The sequence below is a fragment of the Bidens hawaiensis genome, unplaced genomic scaffold (assembly GCF_021521415.1).
Source record: "Bidens hawaiensis isolate Kalapana, Puna unplaced genomic scaffold, B.hawaiensis_p1.1 tig00043639_1, whole genome shotgun sequence".
Taxonomy (NCBI): domain Eukaryota; kingdom Viridiplantae; phylum Streptophyta; class Magnoliopsida; order Asterales; family Asteraceae; genus Bidens; species Bidens hawaiensis.
In genome coordinates, this window is record NW_027505851.1 from 60,400 (window position 1) to 80,992 (window position 20,593).

General features: G+C 34.5%; 1 protein-coding gene, 1 non-coding gene and 1 pseudogene across 3 annotated transcripts; 2 read left to right on the forward strand and 1 right to left on the reverse strand.

The window, feature by feature from the left end:
* The first annotated feature begins 1,469 nt into the window (after positions 1-1,469).
* Positions 1,470-4,712, forward strand: LOC143615613 (putative beta-D-xylosidase 7; annotated as a pseudogene). Its single transcript, XR_013150505.1, has 6 exons — positions 1,470-1,853; positions 1,942-2,237; positions 2,325-2,494; positions 2,567-2,660; positions 3,322-4,091; positions 4,162-4,712. The product of XR_013150505.1 is annotated as a putative beta-D-xylosidase 7 (transcript).
* Positions 4,713-6,777: 2,065 nt separating this feature from the next.
* On the reverse strand, positions 6,778-6,850 carry TRNAA-AGC (transfer RNA alanine (anticodon AGC)). The gene has a single exon. It is a non-coding gene; the product is annotated as a tRNA-Ala (tRNA).
* Positions 6,851-18,291: 11,441 nt separating this feature from the next.
* Positions 18,292-19,924, forward strand: LOC143615614 (CENP-B homolog protein 2-like). The gene is made up of 2 exons (XM_077088704.1): positions 18,292-18,844; positions 18,921-19,924. Exons 1-2 carry the CDS (start codon positions 18,295-18,297, stop codon positions 19,922-19,924), a joined length of 1,554 nt encoding a protein of 517 aa, XP_076944819.1. The 5' UTR covers positions 18,292-18,294.
* Positions 19,925-20,593: the final 669 nt, after the last annotated feature.

Consider the following 20,593-nt stretch of genomic DNA (forward strand, 5'->3'; position numbering starts at 1 on the left):
GGCAACACTCAACTACAACAGGTGACATCCATAACTACACTTCAAATATCAAATTCAATTACCTATAATTCAACTTAGTAACATATCAATTTCAAACAGGGACTACAGACGATGACAAGGGAGGCAAACGACAAAAGACTTCCCACTAAAAAGGAAATGGTCTCTCTAACTGACAAGATGGTCTCCATTTGTGGCTTTTTGTAAATCAATGACTAGGACTTTAACTTGGTGTAGCTAAATATTGCTACCAGCCACCAAACAAAAACAAACTTTTTGTAAATGGCAAAAGATGGTGGATCTTAGGACTAAAACAATATGTAACTAATCTACCCTTTTGTAGAAACCCAAATGACCTCTACAAAACTACTAGAAAGTAGTTCATTATCTAAATGTTCAAATTATGTTTCCATCTCTTTAGGCTGATCACACGTAACACTAATGTATGATGGCGAAACACAATGCTAAACCACACCCGCCGCAACGCGGCGGGTCTAAACACTAGTTTATAATAATGTTTAATTATTAAATTCTAATCAGGAATTGATATATATAGTTTACTTACATATTATACATGATGACATGAAAAAGAAATCATATATAATAATTATAATATGATTATTATATATGTGATAAATGATAAATAATAACTGCGCAAACAAAATAATGTGAGTAATAATCAATCAAACCGTGAGCTACTAGGACGGCGTATATACTGTAATGTGATTATGATGGACCTCTCTGAATATGATATAATGTAAGTACATAAGCAAGTAACAAATAACATTTGATTGAATACACACAATCATTCGTTTGCTAGTTTTGTGTATGTATATAATATAAAAGGAAATATTAGTACGCACATGTCCTTCGAGAAACCGGATTGTTTTACTAGTTTAAGACGACTACTTATCGGTACATACGGTAACTTCAAATACTTTGATAACTTTCATGCCCTCTTATGCCCAGCCGCCTTTGGACAAGTCTATACATTTAACGTTTAAAGATCAAAATTGAAAATATAAATAAAAAAATTCAAAATTGAAAAAAACAGGGTAGAAAAACCACTCGCAGCCTAGATTTAAAAACCAAGACGCTGTCTGAAACATGTTTGTCTAGCGGGTCAGAAACGAGGTACTGATGAGAAACATTCTTGACATATCACTCGGGTTAGATAAAAGAAGGTGGCTGAACATAATAAAACCGGTGAAATTTTTGGGATTCGCATGATTAAAAAAGAGATTTTTGTCATTTTCGCTAGTGATAATAAAATGATCACATGACACATGCTGCATAATGACAACAAATAACATGTATAACATCAAGGTGATAGGATATGATGATGATATCACTGAGTCGATTCTCATTTCATTTTGTCTTGTAACGGCTCACATAGCCAGCCTACTACTGTAAGTAGACTTACTTGTTCATGTGACACTAAACAAACACAACCTTAATTAGCAAAACAAAGCATGACCAGAATCGATGTTCTGTTGTTAATCCTCCTCATCAACATAATCATCATCGTAGTAGTAGTATCTGGTGGTCCATATTTTTCATGCGGGGCGCCGGTATACCCGTTCTGCAACTTGAGTTTGCCGATTTCCGATCGCGCTCACGACGTGGTTTCAAGGCTTAGTTTAGAGGAGAAGGTGGTGCAGCTGGTGAACGGGGCGCCCGGGATCCCTCGCCTTGGAATCTCCGAATACGAGTGGTGGTCGGAGGCCTTGCATGGCGTCTCTAGACACGGCAAGGGCGTTACATTCAACGGGACCATAACCGCCTCCACCATGTTCCCTCAGGTTATTCTAACTGCAGCTTCCTTTGACGCACGTCTTTGGTACCGGATTGCCAAGGTATGTATATATCAATCAGCTTTCATTTTAAGTCAAACAACATATATATATATATATATATATTTGATTGAATTTCTATCTAATCTAGGCAATTGGAAGAGAAGCTCGAGCAATGTTCAATGAAGGTCAAGCAAGAGGACTCACATTCTGGGCTCCAAACATCAATGTCTTAAGAGACCCCAGATGGGGCAGAGGCCAGGAGACTCCCGGTGAGGATCCATCCCTCGTCGGGACTATTCCGTTTCCTACGTCAGAGGGATTCAGGGTGACACTTTTCAAGGTGGAAATATTGATCAACTCCAAGCGTCTGCCTGCTGCAAACACTTTGTTGCTAATGATTTGGATAACTGGAAAAATGTTACTCGTTACGACTTCGATGCCAATGTAAGTCTCTTTCGTGTGTTGTACATTATGAATTTGTCGTGCGATAATGTTTGTGCTTTGTTGCTGGAATACTTAATGGATATGCAGATAACTCAGCAAGATTTAGCGGATACTTACTTCCCGCCGTTTCAGAAATGTGTGCAACAAGGGCAAGCCAGTGGCATCATGTGTGCTTATAATCGAGTCAATGGTGTACCCAACTGTGCTGATTATAACCTTTTGACGAAAACAGCTCGCCAAGCTTGGAGCTTTAAAGGGTGGGTACCATTAAAAGATTGTAATAGGTACTCACGAAGCATATATGTTTAACTTATTCTTGTGATTCACAGGTACATTGCATCTGATTGTGATGCAGTTGCCATTATGCATGATGTTAATACTCAAAATTACCCGAAGATGCGGTTGCCAGTGTTCTTAAAGCAGGTACTTATAGGTGGCAATCATGACCCATTCTACAAGTTGTATATATTGCTGAAAATGAATCAGCAGGCCACTATCATAAAACTTGACTTACAAATGGTCCGGATGGGTCACACCACCCATGACCATTGTTTTCAACTATGAGTAAACGAGCCAGCTGGTTGGGCTCAGGCTTGAAGTTAAATGAGCCACCTTGGCTCAGCTCGTATAATTTAATGGGCTGGAATGTTGAGCTCGAGCTCAGATCATAAAAAGCTCAACCCAACTCGCTTATTTTTTAATTTCTAAAGTTTTGTATTTCTTACACATAATGATATATATAAAATTAAAAAAAATAGTTCTTTTTAACATACTGATAAGAGCCAAAAAGGTTCATATCACATACACATGCAGAATTTATGCATAGCTTTGGGTTATAATTTAAATATATCAAAATTTGAGTTATAATTTATATGAGCCAAGCGGGCTTTTGTCGAAACATTTTTTCCCGCAAGCATTTTGAACAACCGTACTTCATTCCTGGGATGGCTGCACCTAAATGTACAACCATTAATTCATAAAAAAAAAATAAAAAGAAAAAAGTCACAGTGTAATGACATGATTGGCTAATACAGTTTTGAAACTTAATTCTAAAGATCATGCAGTTAAATCAGTTTTCTTGCAGGGATGGATGTGAACTGTGGTTCATATCTGAAGAAACACACCAAATCAGCAGTCCAAATGAACAAATTAACAGAAGCAGAAGTAGACAGAGCTCTAGAGAATTTATTTACAATCAGAATGAGATTAGGTTTGTTCAACGGGAACCCGAAAACCGGCATTTATGGCAGCATTGGACCCGAAGAAGTGTGTTCCATAGAACACCAAACTCTAGCCCTTGAAGCAGCCCAAAACGGGATCGTCTTGCTTAAAAACTCACCCGATATTCTCCCGCTTTCAAAAACCGAAACCACCTCCATTGCTGTTATTGGACCCAACGGTAACACCACCGCAACATTGCTCGGTAACTACGAGGGTGTAGCGTGCAAAAACATCACAGTTCTTCAAGCACTCGGAAATTATGTGAAAAACATAGAGTACCACCAAGGGTGTGTTGATTCTGTGAATTGCACATCTATTAATATTGATGAAGCTGTTGGGATAGCACAAGTGGTTGATTTTGTGGTTTTGGTGATGGGTTTGGATCAAAGTCAAGAGAGAGGGAGAAACATGATCGGGTTGAGTTGGGTCTGCCCGGGAAGCAAGAGGAGCTTGTGTTGGCGGTGGCTCAAGCCGTTAAGAAACCGGTTTTGTTGGTGTTAGTTTGCGGAGGCCCGGTGGATGTTTCGTTTGCAAAAAGTGAGGCAAAAGTTGGGAGTATTTTGTGGGCTGGCTACCCTGGTGAAGCTGGTGGGACTGCACTTGCTGAAATCATCTTTGGTGACCATAATCCAGGTCAGCTTCGGCTTTGACTTTGACTTTTTACTTGTTCGGCCCATTTACGTTGTCTTTTTTTTCTCTGTAGGCGGAAGATTACCGATGACATGGTATCCAAAGGAGTTTTCAAATGTAGCAATGACGGATATGCGAATGAGGCCCGACCCGTCAACGGGCTACCCGGGCCGCACGTACCGATTCTACAATGGGAAAACGGTTTATGAATTCGGGTACGGTCTTAGCTACTCAACCCATTCGTACAAGTTTGTTTCGGGTACCCAAAACAAGATTTATATTAACCGAAACCAAGGATCAAAAGAAGTGTTGGTGTCGGGGGTTGGGGTGGAGGTGTGTGAGAAAGTGAAGTTCAAAGTGGTGGTTGGTGTCGAGAACCATGGGCCCGCGAGTAACCACACGGTGTTGCTATTTGCGAAGCGTTGGAATGGAGATATGATGAGGCAGTTGGTGGGGTTTGAGAGGGTGAGTTTGGGAGCAATGGGCAGAGGTGAAGTTGTGTTTGTTGTGAAGCCTTGTGAGCATTTGAGTAAGGCTAATGAAGATGGGTTGATGGTTATGGAACAAGGGTCTCATGTACTTGTTGTGGGAGATGAAAAGTATAGTATTGACATTGTAATGTGATTTATTTTAAGGGAATTAATGTTAGTAGTAGAATGTCATCTGTCTGTCTAAAAGAACATGATCATTAATCATGCATGCATTGTGAGGAAACAGGAAATGGTTTTAAATATATAGATATAGATATAACATAATATTATTAACAAAGCATAATAACCGGAAGTGGCCCTGGTAGAGTACTGTGGGATGGTATCTCATCATCTCTTTACCAAAAGAAAATGTAAGAATCTATTTGTGTTTTGATGATCAATTCAAAGCAGATTCTTTGTGGTTAGTCCTGGCTGTGCACATCCTTTTGGTAAATTCATAGTAGAGGTTGCCATTTTTACCCTACATTTGGGTTATATTTTCTCAAATGGGTAAAATTAAACCAGTCATGGGTCAAAAGTCGCATCAATAGTTCATATTTAAATCATCTTGTTAGAATAGCTAGCGTATTTTCATATAACCGATAGTAGTCATATTTGGCACTAGAATAAATAAAACCAGTTTTACAAGTTTCATTGTCCAACATGCCCACTCACCCATTGTGCCACGTCTGACGCAGAAGTTGATAAAAGTGGCAATAGATTTTATTTTGGCTGATAATATTCAAGTCCATGCTGTATAATATATACTGTAACCTTCATGTAATCTTAGTAGTGAAATGAAATTTGATAAATATATAGTTAGGTAATCTCATAGACTGCAAGTGATTGGTTACTAATATAGATCTACTTTCCTCACTTGTTGTTTCTATACCGTCTTTCATTTAATTCGTTTGTCCCATTCAGGATGAAGTTTTTGGTTTTTGTAAATTCTCACAAAACAGCGAGAATGATCAAGTTCTCTATGTCACCGCAATGCTTCTACTTAATGCTTTTACTGTTGTCGCTAGCTCTTCCATTCCACCATTTACTGCATTTGCTTGCTTTTATATTTGTTAGCTATATATAATGCAACTTAGATGACAAAACACAGATAATGGAAACCATTAGTCAAATATCTAAAATATATGCCCCTCAAGCAATGAAATTGAGAACCTTGAGCTTTAAAATCACGCCTTTAACTTATTTTGTCAATAAGTTAGATTGAAGTTTAACCAAAAATAAATGGAATTTTTTATTTGTTCTGGCTTTGCTAGATAGATAGAGGAGGAAGTGGAACACCACAACATGGATGTACGGGACCCAATTTCTGCCTTTAATGTGGGAACATGTACATAAGCGTTTGTTATTTTTCACTATATATAATTACTCATTTCCAAGTTGGAATATATTTGTTAACATCTTCCATCCGGCTTTCATCCTTTTCTTTTATGAACATCACAGTGGTACGAGACGTTTTTATTTTGAATTCAAGTAGCATCAAGGTACAAACTGTAACAGCACTACTCTTAAAACTGTTGACCAAAAACGGTATGCGTCTGCTTGACTAATTTATTGACAGTGAAAGTCTATAAGTGGAAGTTGTTTTTGTATATCTACTCTTAAAACTGTTTTGGTTGTTTCAGCAGGAGTGAGTGTATTTTACTTGCAGCAGCAATTTTATATTATTCTAAAAAGGAGGGCTTTGTTCTGTAAACTTTGAAAAATTGTTGCCTCTCAGAAGTCTTGAAATCTGCAATTTGTTCTCTGAGTGCACTGACACTTTATTGTTGTAAACACCATTGGCTTATAATCAGTCTATTGAGGGTGTATTTGTGATTGTTTATTAATACAATCTATATATGCTGGGAATGTTTTTTAAACTGCACAAAAAAAAGATTATCTTTGGTGAGTTTTAGGTAAAATAGAAAGAATTGGTTTTCAACTGCCTGGTTGAGGGTTGTAGTTGTCCAAATGTGATGGCCGTGATAACGAACCATGTGACTGTTTTAGAAAGTTGTCTATTCTGTATATGACGAAAAACATGCTAAAACACAAAGGTGTCTGTAATGACATGATATAACTTTATTTTCCTTGTATCAATCATATCACTAGACAATCATCATGTTAAAATTAAGTATAATTTTCCGTCAGTTGAAATCCATGTACAATACTAAATCAAAATGCCATGCCATTATGAAACTGACATGAAAAAGATGAAATGGAGATGCGGGGTATCGATCTCCGTACCTCTCGCATGCTAAGCGAGCGCTCTACCATCTGAGCTACATCCCCTTTAACTTGATTTGGTTCAGATAACACCTTATGTATCATGTCAAGTGAACCTCAAGATCAACACTAGCTTTTTTTTTGAACTGAAGATCAACACAATATGGATCTTATTATTGAAAACCATATTCTTGAATGACAACATGATGCTATTTAATATTTCATAACACGTATAAAGTCGAGGAAATTGACCTTCAACATCCATACATTAGAAGAGTTTCATATACAAAAATAAATAAATAAATTAGAGTGACTCTGCATACAACTGTACATGCTATTAACGCATGAATTAACAAGGTAAAGTGTTTTAGGACCTAGCTCTATTTTATATGATATTATATTTATACAGGATGGGTAGATTTGACATAACAAGATTTTAAACCCCACATTCAAGATCTAGAATATCAGGTCGGGTCAAATCAAACAATTGGCGGGCTAGCCTTTTAGTATTGTATTTCTAATGTAGGTATTAGATTACCATGTTGATGATAATTAAACCATGCATGTTTTTAAGGGTGTAATAATTCAAATATGTTTCTTTTTTTTATAAATGTCACAACAACTAGTAATATTACCCTCACGTTGCGTCGGTGCAATTTGTGTTTGGTTAGATACGTCATATTCATTTGATTTGACTTAGGTATTATATCTCAATAAAATAGTATGCATACAATAGTCATCTATAAATATTTGTGATAATAGATCGTGAATTTGTGATACAATATCTCTTTGCATAGAAATAAAAGAGTTAAAGCTGATTTTATGGATAATTGAGTTTAGATTTTATTATTATTTTTTTGTCTCTATTTTTCGCCTTGCAACAACAAAAGTTGTTTTTGAGTTTTGTTTTTCTTTTGAAAAGTTGTAGTAGTTTAATATTTATTTCTAAATGTGTTGCACCATAATATTGCAAATTTTAACATCAAATTAAGAGTTTTTTCATTTCTGTTTATAAAAAATAAATAAATAAATAAAACTGAGTCCACTTGGGTTGGTTTGCATTAAACTCAACTATTCATATTTAGTTTTGGTTTTCAATAAATAAAAAAAATTACAAACTATTACTATTCACATATTAATTTGGGCTATAAATTGGCAAAACGTGACTTTTCAAACCGAGGAAAAAACACAGCAAATCCTATAAATAAAATTCACTTTTTCAAAAAAAAAAAAGAAAAAAGAAAAAGAAAAAGGTAACATATCATGTTAAGTTATTTAGTGGAACTTCTATTATTCAACAAAAACTATGATCCATTTAAAAACTATAATTCGTTTACAAACCTTAAAAAAAGGGAAAGTCCTCAAAATAGTGCTATCTATAAATGAGATTCCAATTTTATCCTCTAAACTTAATATTTTCAAAAATGGTTCTCTCTAACTCATCTTTGACCATGTATTAGAAAATCTAACGCGTCTTTGACGGCGTGTTAGCATAACACGTCGTCAAAGACGCGTTGGATTTCCTAACACATGGATAAAAACGCTAACACGTCGTTGAAGACGCGTTAGATTTCCTAACACATGATTAAAGATGAGTTAGAGAGGGCCATTTTTGAAAATATTAAGTTTAGGCGACAAAGTTGGAATCTCATTTTGTAGATTAGTTATTTTGGGAATTTTCACGTAAATTCCAAAAGTGAATATATATGCTATATATGAATTAACACTTTCTTCTCCGTCCCCGACGACTTTCCGGCCATGCTCATCTTTTCCGTCGACCGCGTCAATGACTGACGCGTATCAGCCCATATAAATCATCAAAATCAATCAACGAAAAATATATCATTTAACTCGAAACTGCAGATCTTGAGTCACGCGGTTAAACAAGATGCAATCGCCGGATATTAAAAAATACGAAACTCTAAATAAAAGGGTGCGCAGACCCGCAAATCTGCTCTCTCACATACATGGCGGATCAGATCGATCTGAAAGCGGTTTGTAAACAGGACCGTTCGTGTGATTCAGGATGTCCATTCGATGGCATCCGCTTTTTCGAATGATAATAATAATGTTGAGGAATTTGGCCGGTGGTTGAGGGTTGTATAGTGAGTATGTAACGGTGGGGGAAGTGGTGGTGAGGATTGAAGAAGACGCTTCGGAGGTAGGAAATTACAATGGTGCCAATTCATTAATTGTGACGGTTACTTTCTCTATTGATGAAGCAATGTGAACCGCATGCCTGAAAGAAACCACCGACAGATTGCGTAACCCTTGAATTAAGTTGTTTTTTAGTTCCGACGTTAAGGCGTCGATTCGGAAAATTGTTCCGTGGCTGAGATATACCTATATTGATTATCAAATGATATGAACAGATGATGTTGGAGGGTTATATAGGGTATTTGACGGTGGGGGAACTGGTGGTGACGGTTGTAGGAGATAATACGTAAAGAAAAAAAATAACCGTCATAAAAGAAATTTAAAATTGATAAAAGTTGTGCAACGTGGACCAAACATAAGAAAAACACAAGGTTATAATTCTAGCTCTTCCAGAGTGGTATCTCACTGAGGCTCGGACCCCCCCCCCGCAAGGAGGCCTTCTTTGCCTTCCACCTAAGTAAGTTGTTATGATTCAACCGGAGGTCCTATAATTTATCGACTCCGCAACAAAGATTCGAAAGATTAGGTGTTTTCACTATTTCTTGTGCGGAAATACACTGGGCGTTCCCCAAACGGGTACTGTCGGGCGGGTGAAGTCAATAATAGACGCCTGTTGGCATTCCAGCCTTCCTTCGCCGTAGTCGATGGACAACATGTGAATATTCCTGTACTACCCCTTGTTGGTCCCGAGGGGCGGAGGAGGTTAGGTTAGCCGAAAGATGGTTATCGAAAATACTTTTTTTCACACCTGGAAAGTTTCATTCGTTGGATATAGAGCCAAAATCCATTTCGTCGTCCAGTAGCGACAACCGTATTTTTGATTGGTACTGTAGTGGCTCTTTGGTTGGGTATTGGTGCAACATTAATTACTAGTTATTTCGGTTTTCTACTAACGGCTTTAACTATAACCTCAGCTCTATTTATTGGTCTGAGCTTGCAATTGGTATTTTTGTTTCTCTCCTATTTTGTAAAAAATGAAACTCAGGTAAGTGCTTTTTTCAATTACGAAATCCAATTATCCAATTAGACGTTGGACTAGTTCGTGAATCATGACAAGAATTATATCTCTATATAGGGAAAGAAAAAAATCTATTTTTCCTAGTGCAATTTTATTTAGTCTTTCTATTTCTTTTTTTTTCGTTCCTATTCTCCTTTCTCAAAAACAGGGGACCTTAAACAAAGTTAAATTATTACTTCGTTCCTAATAGTTATTTACTTAATCGGTGAATAGAAGTATACTTTGGATCGGAATCTGGGAAGTACTCTTGATCATTTCTACCAATTTAAAGCCCCTAATTCTTTTTATACACAGAAATACACTTACATAATCTCTATTTCGAATCCTTTGTGTACCTTAGTGTTCCTAGCTATCCACTCATTTTTATAAATCTACTTTCGGGTAATACATATGGTAATAGATAGTAAAAACCTCATAAAGTTGATCTTTTGAACCCGCTTCAAGTCATGATGACTAATCAATCAATCTTGGGGTAAAAAGTCTCTAATACTTATATTAACTTTTCTTAACTTTTGTACATAGGAAATGAGATTCAATCTTTTACTGCAAATTTATAAGACGTTTCTTTCACTCATATAACTATCTGGTTTCCTTCATCAACCCCCGAAAAACACGTTTGTATCAATTCTAAATGTAATATTGAGTAATGATTCTAAGCCCAAAGAATTGAATTGTATAGATGGTGGACAAACAAACAAACTCTCGGTTGAGCATCTACTTACTAGTGAGTGTGAGTTAACATCCACAGGACCACACCACACCCGTTAAACTTTAAATGCTAGCGGACGAATGGTGTTGGACCAATGCGAAGCCCAATTTGCATGTTTTATTTATGATGGGTCTGTATTGGGCCGACAATGTGAGATGGTCCGTAGATGGGCCATGAGCCCATGACAATTTAGATATTCGTCGTAACAATATGTTTTCTATTGGGTCATTAATATGAGGTATTTGAGTTTTAGATACTTAGGTATGAATTAGAGAGATTAAAAAAAAAAATTGGTTCTAAACCGGCTCAACCAATATCAACCTTAAACCGGTGGTTTGGGACCAAACCAATCCAGCCTGGTGGTTCGTATAGCAATTAGGGCACTTCATAACCAAACCGGTTTTAAAACCACCCGATTTAGGAAAACCATTTCTTTTCCTCAAACCAGCAGTTAACTGGTTTATAAACCGAACCAAACGGTTTGATCAGTTTGAACATGTTTTACTCGTAAACCGGTTTCTAAACTGGACCGATTTGGACCAAACCAGTTTTGACCACATGTTGACCAAACCAGACCAGTTTGGCCCAAAATACGGTTTGTACACCTCTAGTATGAATGCATGATGTTATCAACAACTACAAAATAATAACAAGAGATGCACAGTTTTAACAACTTTAAATAAATATAGGCTGTGAGGTTTCCCTTCGTGTTTTGTATATAATATAGTATCGTATACCGTTATAAAAACATTTTTAAATGTATGACTTTAACACTTGATGGCAATTTGTAGAGAAGTAGAGTTTGAAGGTTGGTTGGTTGGGTTGGTAGGGGTTGGGTCATCTAACTGCTACTTTTGCCACACATCATACCAAACTTTACAATACTATATCCTGCATCACAGTTTTATTTTGTCTTTACTTTGTCGTTATTTTTTTAATGTCAAAAATATAGTTAAATGTTTTTCTTATTTCAACAAAATATACACGCATGTGCAACCATAGCACAAGGACATCAAAGGTAATTTTAATTTTTATATATCATAGTAAAATATAAATAAATTATATATTTTACTTGAAATTAATACTTTTAGTACAAGTCAAACTTATTATAAACAAGTCTTCTTTCCATTTATAATTTGTTATATCCGTTTTCAACTTTTTACACATACAATGTTGTAACTTTTCATATATTATTTTGGTTATTAGTGTCATGATCGAGATGAATTTGGTTGGTAAGTGTAACACCCCGGTTTTAAGCGAAATACGCCCGGGTGCAACGTACAGATCACTCATAAGCTCGTAACACTATTAATAGTGACAATATATTTATTTTATTCCATAATATCGCAAGTACACAAATAGTTTAATAATGAGACAAACAACACTATATATAAATGAAACAAATATTATTCATTGAAATAATCCTAAGGTATAACTAGTTTTCTTGTCCTGGCACTTCATCGTATCAACCTGCAGCAAGTTAAAATAATATATTTTGTCAACAACACATGTTGGTGAGTTTTCATAAGTTTTTGCGTATATAGATATATATAAAATGCGCAATTCAACGATCGTCATGCAATAAATATTCAGACATAATGTAAATGAAATCAAATAGTGTCGTCCTCCCGTTCATTTAGCCGAAGCCGTAGAAGTCGGGGAAATGAGAACCACCTTACATAAACAACCGAAGTCGTAAAGTTAGACGGCGCATGTACGTCCCGTCGGACCCTCCCACTATGTGTATGCGTTTGCGTTTGCGTAACTTCCACCATAAAAACAGCAAACACGTTGCACATAATTCACGTATATAATCATAAACAATATGTAAGAATAATATTAACATGTACGATAAATGTGAATCGGTTTGTAGGGCACTACTACATGGAGTTGTTAAAAGTTTTAACAAATTTTATATATATATGAACAATAAAATCAATAACTAAATAAATTAATAACACTGATCTTTGAATGACCTGAAAAACGCCACAAATGGGATGTATGGCAAGGACACTTATATATAGGATGTACCGGCGGCGTATCCACCATGTCCTTATCATACTACATTTGTCCTGTTTCTCAAAATCATTCCAAGTTCCGAGTTATTCCATACAACCGTACTTATTATGTTTTCCATGCGAGGACTTTGATAATTACGTGTCGACCCATAATTATCTTTGTCATCGGATGGTCCACATAATCCGTCCCATTGGGTAGGTTTTAATAAATAAAATAAAATTTTATATACAAGTTTAGAAATCAAGAACAATGAACTATAAGGATCAAAACTAACAAAAATATATAAGCGAGCCCTTAAGGTCATGGATAACGCGAAAGTATTATGTCAAAATAAATAAATTAAACTATTGAAGTTTAAACAAAATAAACGATGTTATTGGGGTTTAAAACGAAATAAACTATGTTATTAACGTTGAAACGATATAAATGATGTTATTGAGGTTTAAAACTAAATAAATGAAACTATTGAAGTTAAAATGAAATAAGCGAAACTCTAGAGTAACACAAATTAATAAAAATAATGAATGAAAACATTGAGGTCATGAACGTCACAATAAATAAATGGAATATTGGGGGGGAGGGGTCGAGAATAGCTGGGTGATTTTAACTAACAAAATATAGCTAAGTAAGTCGATACAGCCTTGAGTTTAAGAATAAAATACATAAACGACACTTTTGTTATCAAAATAGATTAAGTTTTTGTGGTCAATATAACACATTAAAAAAGTGAAATTTCATATAAAATAAAGTATCAACATGAATAAGGTAGCATTGAGATTAAGAATAACAAAGTGAATAGTTGAAACCTCAAGATTGAGAGTAACAAGGTAAAACATTGGACTCAAATTGATGAAACATTAAGATCAAGAATAACAAGATGGTTCGATGAAACATTGAGCGAGAAAAGAATCAAACAAATAACCAAAACAATTCATGTAAAGTAAATATAAAATGAACACGTTTGTTATACTAGATAACTATAATCATATTCCTGGTTATAATTAAACTAATCCCTTTAGAGGTAACCAGAATAGATAGCTAAAGGTAGAAATATGGTTTCTATTAGATAACTATGCACATAACCATGTTCATAGACCTAACTTCCACTAAATGATTATGTTCATGGGAAATCGGTCATAGACCGTGAGATTGACGTACAAAAGTAAACCAATTCAACAATACGACTATGTATTATAAATGACGCATGTATTTATGTGTTTCGTTCTTGAGAGTAAACATGAACGAAAATAGGTCAACAATCGACAAATAACCAAACTCAAATATAAATTTAATAACAACTTTCGAAGAAATTAGATACATAGAATTATTTCGATTATATCCAAATATAAAAAAAATTCATGAAGAAGAAGTTAAAGAAAAAAAACAAAATGCAGCTTGCAATACTTGTCTTCTCGAAGGTAGGTGGGTTGAGGTATGGAGGCTAGGGTGAGGGGCAGTGCCATGATTTCTTAACCGAAACACGTTGGTGGTGATGAAGGGGGTGGGGGGATAAAAATGATTTTTAAGATTCATTTTAATTTGTGAAAATCGGTTGCAAAACATGGTGATTTATAATTCAAAGTTAATTTTTTTTCTTTATGATAAATAAAAGTCCTGAATTAGTGCTGAGGCTTGCGAAACTTTATGAATTTTTTTTTTGATGTAAAATAAAGGTTTCCCTTTTGGCTGCGTACTATGAAAACTTTAGAAAGGATCGTCAAATAAAATGAGTCATTTTGATAGAAATAATATATTAGCGTAATGGGCTTGGGACTTGTTTGAAACAAAAATTTTTTGAACCTTGGAAAATATTATATATAATTATAATAATAATAATAACAATAATGGTAATAATAATAATAATAGTAGTAGTAGTAGTAATAGTAGTGATGATAATAATAATAACATTAATAATAGTAATGGTATGACGATAATAATAATAATAATAATGATAATAATAAACCATTTGATTTGACTTAGAGTCTTTTTGAAGAAAATCAACTGATTAGTTAATTAGCTATTTAAAATAATCGAGAATTTAAAATTATAAGTGTAGGATGTTCATAAAAAAAATAAAGCGGAGAAACATGCATGGTTTAAAAAAATAGGTATGTTTGACGAGTATGAAGGGCCTAAGTATTGGTGCAAGGCTAAGAGTAAGCTTCAAGTGGCCAGGGAACGCGGTTTAGGGTATTGCATGGCAGAAACAAGTTAGGCCTTCCTGAGCATAGTTGGTATGTTTGGGTCACTACAGTGGTACTAGGCTCGCAACATCAGCATATGGTAAAACATAAGGTGTGGTAAATGTCTGAGTAATGGGTCGTGGGAAGCATTTCGATATTGTGAGGCGATTGAGTGGTGACGCATAAACAAGCCAAAAAAAGGTTGTGTTTCCGTGTAGGGCATTTTTTTATCGTTGGGTTGGCTTTGGGTGTCTTGGGTTTGTGTTGGGTTTTAGGTTGGTTAGGGCATAGATTTGTGTTTGCGCTTGTTGTTGTGGTTGGTGTTGATGAGTTTTGATGCATTTGGGTCAGCATGGTCAGGATCACGACAACCTATTGTTTGAAAATCTGGGCTGTCACTTTGCGGGTTGAGTTTCGAGGGCGACATCGTGAAAACGAGAAGACATGCTGCGAAGCGGAAATGATTCGCGTAACATGGGACGTAAATATGAAAATTTGAATTACCAACCAACAGAAACACTACATGAAACATTCCTGAAATCAGAATTACTCTGTATAAATAATTAAATAAAAGTGCACTAAGCAAAATTTTAATTCGAGATTCAAATGTCCATGACCCACTATGGGTTTTCGGATTTCAATAATAATTTCGTAACTAATTAAATGAAAAATATATCAAATTTGCAATCAGAATATCCATGAACCACCATGGATTTTTGTATCCTAATACAAACTTAATATAAACAGTGAAATTGAATTTAAAATCGAGTGTTCATGTATCACCATAACTTTTCAAATTTTCAATTAAACCAAAATAATAATCAAATATCCGAATAAGGAAAACAAACTGAAACTCGGCTATTCATGTATCACTATGAATTTTCAAATTTCTAATTAAATCCATAATAATAGATGAATATATAACTAGAGAAAACGAATTGAAACCTCGACTATTCATGTATCACCATGACTTTTCGAATTTTCAATTAAAACCATAACAATAAGTGAATATATAACTAAGAAAACGAATTGAAAGCTCGACTATTCATGTAACACCATGACTTTTCGAATTTTCAATTAAAATTAAAATCATAATAATATATAACTTAAAAGAAAACGAATTGAAAACTCGACTATTCATGTATCACCATAACTTTTCGAATTTTCAATTAAAACCATAATAATAAGTGAATATATAACTAAGAAAACGAATTGAAAGCTCGATTATTCATGTAACACCATGACTTTTCGAATTTTCAATTAAAATCATAATAATAAATGAATATGTAACTTAAAAGAACACGAATTGAAAACTCGACTATTCATGTATCACCATGACTTTTCGAATTTTCAATCAAAACCATAATAATAAGTGAATATATAACTAAGAAAACGAATTGAAAGCTCGACTATTCAACACCATGACTTTTCGAATTTTCAATTAAAATCATAACAATAAATGAATATATAACTTAAAAGAAAACGAATTGAAAACTCGACCATTCATGTATCACCATGACTTTTCGAATTTTCAATTAAATCCATAGTATAAACAATTGAGTCTTTGGAATCAAACGTTGTATGAATTATCATAACTTGTATGTTCCAATAGAAATAAAAAATGCGTAATCAAAACGAACCAAAAGCTGGTTATTCGTGTATCACCACGACTTGTCAGACTTTTATTTAAAATTAAAAATGTGAAATCAAATCGAACCAAAAGCTGGTTATTCGTGTATCACCACGACTTGTCAGACTTTTAGCTAAAACTCATTGTTAAACATTGAGGGTCGGAGTCACACGTCGCATGAACCACCATGACTTGTGTGGCATCCTTAGGAGTGTAACCATATTCTTTTCACAAAGAGAACATGGTCACATTTGAAAGCATAAAGTTGTGATTCGTATGACGTTTAGTGTGGTATGCTTTGGCTTAATAGGTTTCGTGCCCTTTCCGAACTCTCCAGGCAAGCAACCGGGTCCGCGTCTGATTGGATTTGTATGCATTGCTTGTCCTTAGGTTTCAATAACCTTGGTGTCAAGAGTTTGGAAAACAAGCATATCCCCCTTACAGTTAACTACATACCTGCCACATAGAACCATCTTTAAAAAGAGGGAATATCGGAAAACCGAAATAAAATCGATTGAAAAAAATGTTTTGAAAATATTTGTTTTAGGCCTAAGCCTTGGAGTTTGTGTGTGAATATGTGTACAGGCGACGTTATAAAATATTATAAATATAAATTCAACCGTACGAATGAACTTTAAATATAAGTGCGGGCACATAGCACATAGAGTATACATGCAATTGGGGCACTAAAAATAAACTATAACTATACTAGGTCGTTACGTCTAACCACCTATCTTATAGTCAAGACTCTGATACTAATCTGTAACACCCCGGTTTTAAGCGAAATACGCCCGGGTGCAACGTACAGATCACTCATAAGCTCGTAACACTATTAATAGTGACAATATATTTATTTTATTCCATAATATCGCAAGTACACAAATAGTTTAATAATGAGACAAACAACACTACATCTAAATGAAACAAATATTATTTATTGAAATAATCCTAAGGTATAACTAGTTTTCTTGTCCTGGCACTTCATCGTATCAACCTGCAGCAAGTTAAAATAATATATTTTGTCAACAACACATGTTGGTGAGTTTTCATAAGTTTTTGCGTATATAGATATATATAAAATGCGCAATTCAACGATCGTCATGCAATAAATATTCAGACATAATGTAAATGAAATCAAATAGTGTCGTCCTCCCGTTCATTTAGCCGAAGCCGTAGAAGTCGGGGAAATGAGAACCACCTTACGTAAACAACCGAAGTCGTAACGTTAGACGGCGCATGTACGTCCCGTCGGACCCTCCCACTATGTGTATGCTTTTGCGTTTGCGTAACTTCCACCATAAAAATAGCAAACACGTTGCACATAATTCACGTATATAATCATAAACAATATGTAAGAATAATATTAACATGTACGATAAATGTGAATCGGTTTGTAAACAAGCGCATAACTAACGAAATAAAAACTTGTGACGTGCTACCCCCAAAATATTATACAGTAGAAACTCTATAAAATAATACACTTTGGACCACCAAAATATATTAATTAAAAGAGTTATTAATTAATCGATAAATTAATAATTATTAATTTATATATTAATTAATATTTTATTAATTTATAGTAGAATACTTAGTTTACAAACACCTTTCAAGCTTCCACTTAATTATTGTATACAATGCATGTATATCAAATGAATGACCCAATTTGAAAGAAACCTTCAATCTTCCACCTTATTATGCTTCTTGTGTTCAATGTATCACTTTATGGACATTAAAATATTTTCTATATAAATACAAGATCAAAATAGGTTAACACAAACAAATCATACACACAACATGGCTTCCCATCTTAAAGGTGTGAAAAAAACAACGATGACAAACGAGATTCGAAGAGCATTATGCAAGCACAACAAGGATAATCCAAGTCTCACTCAAAAGCAATTGCAAGAATGGGTTCATAGTAACTATGGTTTGCAGGAGAGTCAAGCGACAATATCGAATACAGTTAAGTGGTCTTTAGAGTATCTCTCACTTGCTCCCGAAAGAGGCGATGTTAAGCGACACAAACCGGCAAAATTTCTTGACCTAGAAAAATCTCTCTTTGAATGTATTCTTCAATATCAAGAACATGTGAATATGACAGGTGAACTAATCATCGAGAAGGCGAAAAAGTTCATGAAAGATATGTATCTAGTGGATACTCCATACTTTACTTTTTCTATTGGTTGGCTTGGAAAGTTCAAAGCAATATATGGAATTAAAATTTTTTGGCGTTTTGGAGAGAGTGGATCTGTTGAAATGGAGGGCATGGAGGACAAATTAAAATCCATAAGAGACAAAGTTGATCAGTTTGAAATGAAAGATATCTTTAATATAGATGAAACAGGTTTGTTTTTTTATTATTTTATTTTATATTTTGTACTTTAGTGATGTAACTATTTACATGTTTTGATCTTAAACAGGTTTGTTTTTTAGACTTCAACCGGATCATTCCCTTGCAACAATGCAGCTTGAAGGGAAAAAACAAGACAAGGAAAGACAAACTGTTGCTATTTGCTGTAATGAGGACGGTTCGGAAAAACTTCCTTTATGGATTATTGGGAAATATGCTAAACCAAGGTGCTTCAAGAATGTAAACTTGAACAGTCTGAACTGTGAGTACCGTGCTAACAAACGAGCTTGGATGACTGGTGTGTTATTTGAAGAATATGTTCGCCAACTTGATAAAAAAATGGTTGGAAGAAAAATTCTCTTGATTGTGGATAATTGCCCTACTCATCCAAAAATTATTGAAGGATTACGAAATGTTGAATTATTTTTTTTACCACCAAACACAACTTCAAAAATTCAACCTTGTGACATACGAGCTTTTAAGATGCATTATCGTCGTCGATTTTATAGAAGTCTTTTGAAGGGTTATAAATTAGGGGTTCCAAATCCAGCAAAAATAAATGTATTAGATGCAATGAATCTTGCAATTTCAGCATGGACTATGGATGTTCGTGCAAATACAATTGCGAATTGCTTTCGTCATTGTAGACTTCGATCAACAGATAACATGACTTTTGAGAACTCAGATGAAGGTGGTGAAAGCACTCAAGAACTCCAGAATTTGATCAAAGAGTTGGGTTATCGCAATGCAATGGATGTCGAAGATGTTCTGACTCACCCAGAAGAAAATGTAGTTGCACAGTTGTTGACTGATGAAGAAATTATTGAAAACGTTATTGGAATTAATAAAGATGGTATCGATGAAGAAGATGATGAAAGTTCTACAATGGAGCCCTCTTCGCGAAACGAAGCTATTAAAGCGGCAATCACATTGAACAATTTCTTGTTGAGCTATGAGAAAACAACATCAGAAGTTCTTACCATGCTAAGGAAAATTAGAGACGAGATTCAAGGGGAAATTGATTTCAACAAAAAACAAAAGACAATTGAGTCATTTTTCAAGAAACATTCATAAATCAGTCATGTAATATGCTATATATAAGGAATTATTAATTTATATCTTATATGGGGTCTAAAGAAATTATCAAAAATGTATTATCTTATAATTTTAGCGACTTATTAATTTAGCACCCTATCCCCGAGTCGGGACCGACAAAAAATATTATCTTAGAGAGTTTATTAAAAAATCGAGTATTAATTTATCGAGTTTCTACTATAAAACATTAAAACGGGGTTATGAAGAACTCACATGTTAAATAAGCAAGAATGAGTAAATAGGTGAAGATGTCTTTAAGCGAGTGAACCGACATGGTTCGGTTCAATAAGTGACCCTAGATAAATAGATAACTATGATCAAAATACGGTTGAGGAAAGATAAGAAATAGATGGCCGACACGTTTAGTTTATAATTGTTAAAAGAAAAGTTTGTTAAAAATATATTTTTGTTCTATTTTTATAATTTAAATGAAATAGGTTAGTTATTTGATTTTTAATCAATTTTATTTTAGTTTTAGAAAAAAAAAAATAAATAAAATAAAAATCAAGGTTATAATAATTATTAGTTAATTTTAATGATTTCGGTTCGTTTTCGAGCCGAATATTATTTAATAAAACAAGTTTAACGAGTGGTTAATGTTTTTGGTTGGACGTGAACTCGGTTTGATTCGGGTTTATATCTAACATG